Genomic DNA, 5,000 nt, shown 5'->3' on the forward strand with positions numbered 1-5,000 from the left:
TAATGTGACCTGCTTTGAAAGTGATTTTTATTGAATGTAACCTGTTTTGAAAGTGACTTTTATTGTATGTGACCTTCATTGAAAGTGATTTTTATTTGGGGCGAAAAAGTGACCTGTTTTGAAAGTGACTTTATTGAATGTGAAGAGATACTTTGTGGTGTAATTAAGGGGACCTGCTTAGCATGTACCTCGGTCAAAGTGACCTGCACGCATACTGACCGCCCTTCTTCGCCTCCTAACCGCAGGTCTCGATCAACAAGAGGGTTCCTCAGGAAGCAAACATCCGCGTCCAAAAGCGCGGGCGAAAATGCTACGTTCAAGCGGAAAGGCCGGAGCTCTACGATGCAAATGACTTTTTTAATGTGGCCTGCTTTGAAAATTACTTTTTTTGAATGTGACCTGCTTTGAAAGTGACTTTTTAAATGTGACCTGCTCTGAAAGTTATTTATTGAATGTGACCAGCATTGAAAATAACTTTTAATGAATGTGACCTGCTTTGAAAGTGACTTATAAGGTGACCTGCTTTGAAAGTGATTTATTGAATGTGACCTACTTTGAGAGAGAGACTTTTAATTAAGGTGACCTGCTTAGCAAGTGACCTATTTCAATGTGACCTGCCCTCAAACTGACCTGCCCTTCGCCTCCTCCGCAGGTCTCGATCAAAGAAGGGTTCCTCATGAAGCAAACCTCCTCGTTCCAGCGCTGGCGAAAAAGATACTTCAAGCTGAAAGGCCGGAGGCTCTACTATGCAAAAGACACAAAGGTAAATGGGGTCTTTTTTGTTGCTTTGCTATTGATACGTTTTATGGTATCGTTTTATAGCATATTGATTGTGTTGATTGTGATTAGATTTTATTTGATCGTTATCATAGTTTTTTTTTATTTTGTTGTTATTTGTATATCTTTTATTAGTATTGTATATTGTTATTTTTATTATTATTGTTGCTGTTGTTGTTATTATCATTATTATTATTATTATTGTTATCATTATTATTATTGCTGTTGTTGTTGTTGCTTGTGTTGTCGCCACTCTTCTTGTTGTCTTTGTTTTCGTTTCTCATCTGCGACTCTGGCGTTGGAGAATTTTTTTTTTCTCAGTAATGCAATGCGAAAGAACAGCGCGTGAATGTTCGCGCTCAGCCAGAGAATTAATTCTTGTCGTAGCGAGGTCAGTCAACAGCGTTTTACTGACCTTGGACTGGAGCACGCGGTTGCTGGATGCCGAATGAAAGTGTCAGACACAAAGTTTGGCCGACAACTAGACACTCAGACACACGCGAACTTGTCCTAATTTTTATTTTTATTTTTTTTACTGCTGAGTGGAGGTTATTTGTATGTTTTTGCATACACAAATCGGCATTACATTATACTTAATGACGTCAGTGAGCATTCGCCATGGATTCTGTTCTGCGAGAGAGGCCAGTAGAGCGGGCGCCCTTTGACCCTTAATTTTTTAGGAGGGGCGGGGCTACTACGCCTGCACAAATTGATGATGGCGCTGATTAATAGCTCGGCGCGCTTTATTGGGCGGCATTATCATAGAGGACGGGGGGGAGTGGGGGGGGGAGGGGAGTGGAGGGGAGGGGCGGGATGGGCGAGGGGAGCGGGGGGGGGGGCGGAATGGGGGAGGGAGGGTTGTCAGGTGGGGTCGACGTTGTGTGTCCGCGAGACATTGCATGAAGCGCGTTGAAAGCAGTGCCAGTTTATTGTAACTTGAGTAAGATTTTCATTGTTATTAGGCGTAGTCGGAATAGTGTGGTTATCTTTCCTCGTGTGATTTGGAAGGACGAGTGAGCTGGTAGAAGCCCAGTGGTTGTGGTCGCGGAAGGAAGTATGATAATTGTGATAGGAATATGATAAGTAAAAAGAAAAGATATACACGAGGGGAATAAAATTACACACATGATGTGAATTCGGTTTGGAATTGTAACTGTTCCAGAGGCCCGCTCTTTCCTTGACCCCCCTCACTCCTTGACTCCCCTCCCTGCTTGGCCCCCTTTCCTCGTAGCCACCCTCTCTTTCTCTCCTCTCCTCCCTTCCTTTCGTTCCCTCTATTCTCGTTCCTTCCTCCCCTCCACCATCCCATTCTCCTCCTCCTCCTCCCCCACTCCTACCATCCCTTTCCCCTACCTTTCCTCCCTCCCCCCTTCCCCTACCTCCCCTCCATCTTCTCATTTCCCCTCCCTCGCCTCTCTCCCCCCCTTAATTCTCTCTTCTCTCCCCCGCCCTCCCCTCTCTTTCCCCCATCCTCCCTTGCTCTCTCCCTTCTCCCTTCTCTTCCTCCCCATTCCTCCTCCCCCCCCCTTCCTTTCATTTCGCCTCTCCTTCTCCCTCTCCTCTTTCACCTCCTCTTCCTCCTGTTCTCCTCCTCCTCCTCCTCCTCCTGTTTCTTCTTCCCTCTGCCCCCCTTATATTCAATCTCCTCTTCCTTCTGTTTCTCCTCCTCCCCCTACCTTCTTCTCCTTCTTCTCTCTCTTCTTCCTCCTCCTCCTCCTTCTCCTCCCAGTGAAATGTTCGGCTTAAATTTCCCTTTACGAATATTGACAAATTTGTTTGAGATTCTGAAAGTGTTCCAAGAAGTTTGATTGGCGTAGAAGGGGGGGGGGATGAGCCCTCGGCTGACAAGAGACAAGAAACCACCTATAAGAATGACACCGATATTGAAGCCGAACAAGCCGGAGCCGCGAAGAAGGACGCTCGCATTATTTATTTATTAGGTTGTTTTGTTCTCTAAACGATTTTGAAAATGAAAAAGAAGAAGTAAAAAACAGAGAGAAAAATATATATACGTATTTATATACATTATATATATATATATATATATATATATATATAAATATATATATATATAAATATATAAATATATATATATATATATATAAATAAATAAATATATATATATATATATATATATATATATATATATATATATATAAGAATATGAAAAGATTTTCATAAAGGTGCGATGCACCGCGTGATGGGGTTGAGGATTTCATCCCTCATTCTTCCTCGTCTTCCACTTCTGCTGATTATCCTTCATCCTCCACCTCCTCCTCTCCCTCTTTATCCTTTCCTTGAGCCGACGATCCGCGAACCAGACTCATCCCTGGCCCTGAGCTAAGGGTAGCTGCCCAGCTTTCCGATTTGGTTCTACTCATCCGGGCTTGGTGCATCTAGGCTGGCTTTGAGAACGACGATCCCTGCTGACTCGAGTCTGGGTCCAAGGGCAGAGAAGGGAAGTGGAACCCCGGCTTATCTGGTTCGGGGAATATCACCCTTTCGGCCTGGCACGCTGTCAGGGGAACTAAGCAAGCCAACCCAGGGCTAAGTCCGGCTTGTGGAACCGGGAGTCTCCCATCTTCCTTGTGGCTGCTGCTGTTCTTCTTGGTCTTTCTCGTCTCTTACTTCTCCAACCCGCTTCCCAGAGGGTGGGGGGGGAGAGAGAGAGAGAGAGAGAGAGAGAGAGAGAGAGAGAGAGAGAGAGAGAGAGAGAGAGAGAGAGAGAGAGAGAGAGAGAGAGAGAGAGAGAGAGAGATGTGAAAGCGTGGTGAGAGAGAAAAGAAAGAAAGAAAGATAAAAAAGAGAAGCGTTTTATTTTCACTTTCTTGGTATTGTGGTATCCTGAACACTGTATGCAGTACGGATTCACAGAAGTTTGCCCATTTATATATATATTTTTTTTATGACAGCGGGGATGGAACGCGTATGTTTTCCCCGAAGCAGGTATTACAGCCAGTTTTTTTTTTTTTTTTTTTTTCCTTTTTTTCCTGCAATTCTGCTCCCCATTATGCTGGTTGTGTATATTCGATTTTCTTAACAGAGTAAAACAACGAGGATCAGGTTGCAGGTTGTTTTTGCCTCGTTGGAACGCGCGGGACGAATAAAATTTCGCTTTTTAAAATCAAATTTAATCTCATGCGCACGTGGTGGTGGTCCTGCCGACCTCTCTTCCCTCTTTATCCCTTTTTTTTCTTTTTACTTCGATTTCTTCTCTTTTGCCGAACAATGATAACAAAACGAATGAGAATGCTATTAGGAATAAAGAACTGTGCCTTGCTTCGGGTGTATTGAGGCCAACGATATAATTTTATGTGTACAAAGAGATGATGGGAAGAGAGAGGGAGAGGGAGTAAGGAAGAGGGAATGGGAGTGAGGGAGAGGGAGTGGGAGTGGGGGAGAGGGAGTGGGGGAGAGGGAGAGAGAGAGAGGGAGAGAGAGAGAGGGAGAGGGAGGGAGGGAGAGGGAGTGGGAGTGGGAGGGAGGGAGGGAGGGAGGGAGGGAGGGAGTGAGGGAGAGGGAGTGGGAGTGAGGGAGAGGGAGAGGGAGTGGGAGTGATGGAGGGAGGGAGGGAGGGAGAGGGAGATGGTGAGGAAGAGGGAGATGGTGAGGAAGAGGGAGATGGTGAGGAAGAGGGAGATGGTGAGGAAGAGGGAGATGGTGAGGAAGAGGGTGAGGGTGAGGGTGAGGGTGAGGGTGAGGGTGAGGGTGAGGGTGAGGGTGAGGGAGAGGGAGAGGGAGAGGGAGAGGGAGAGGGAGAGGGAGAGGGAGAGAGAGAGAGAGAGAGAGAGAAAGAAAGAAAGAAAGAAAGAAAGAAAGAAAGAAAGAAAGAAAGAGAGAGAGAGAGAGAGAGAGAGAGAGAGAGAATGTGAAACGTTCTGTTTTCTTCCCTGAGATTAATTAACAACAGAACGCTTTCGGATTTCTGTGATGTCCGATATCATGGGGATTTAATTTTTTAAAAAAGATTTAATGAATTTCACTTGAAAGTATAGCCATCAAGTATTGGATTGCTATTTAGGTCGTCTGGCAGTCTATATATTGCTGCCGATTATTGTGATCGCTGGATTTAGTATCATCATTATGATTATTATTACTTAATGATAAATGTTACCTATACAATTCATATGCAGTGATTTTTTTTTCTTTTCTTCTTCTTCATTGATACAGCCAGATATCGTGTCATATACATGAATTTAGAGAAAGAATACTTATCTTAAGAC

At 44.5% G+C, this 5,000-nt stretch overlaps 1 protein-coding gene across 1 annotated transcript in view; it reads left to right on the forward strand.

Moving 5' to 3' along the window:
• LOC122262820 (diacylglycerol kinase eta) overlaps positions 1-5,000 on the forward strand; it is a gene marked incomplete in the record, with an annotated part of 116,270 nt that overhangs the window by 7,531 nt on the left and 103,739 nt on the right. The window contains 1 exon segment of the mRNA XM_086556153.1: positions 653-763. Coding sequence (XP_086412279.1) covers positions 653-763 — 111 coding nt within the window.

Source organism: Penaeus japonicus, unplaced genomic scaffold (assembly GCF_977035675.1).
Source record: "Penaeus japonicus unplaced genomic scaffold, GWHDUDI00000001_assembly GWHDUDI00000032, whole genome shotgun sequence".
NCBI classification, from domain to species: Eukaryota; Metazoa; Arthropoda; class Malacostraca; order Decapoda; family Penaeidae; genus Penaeus; species Penaeus japonicus.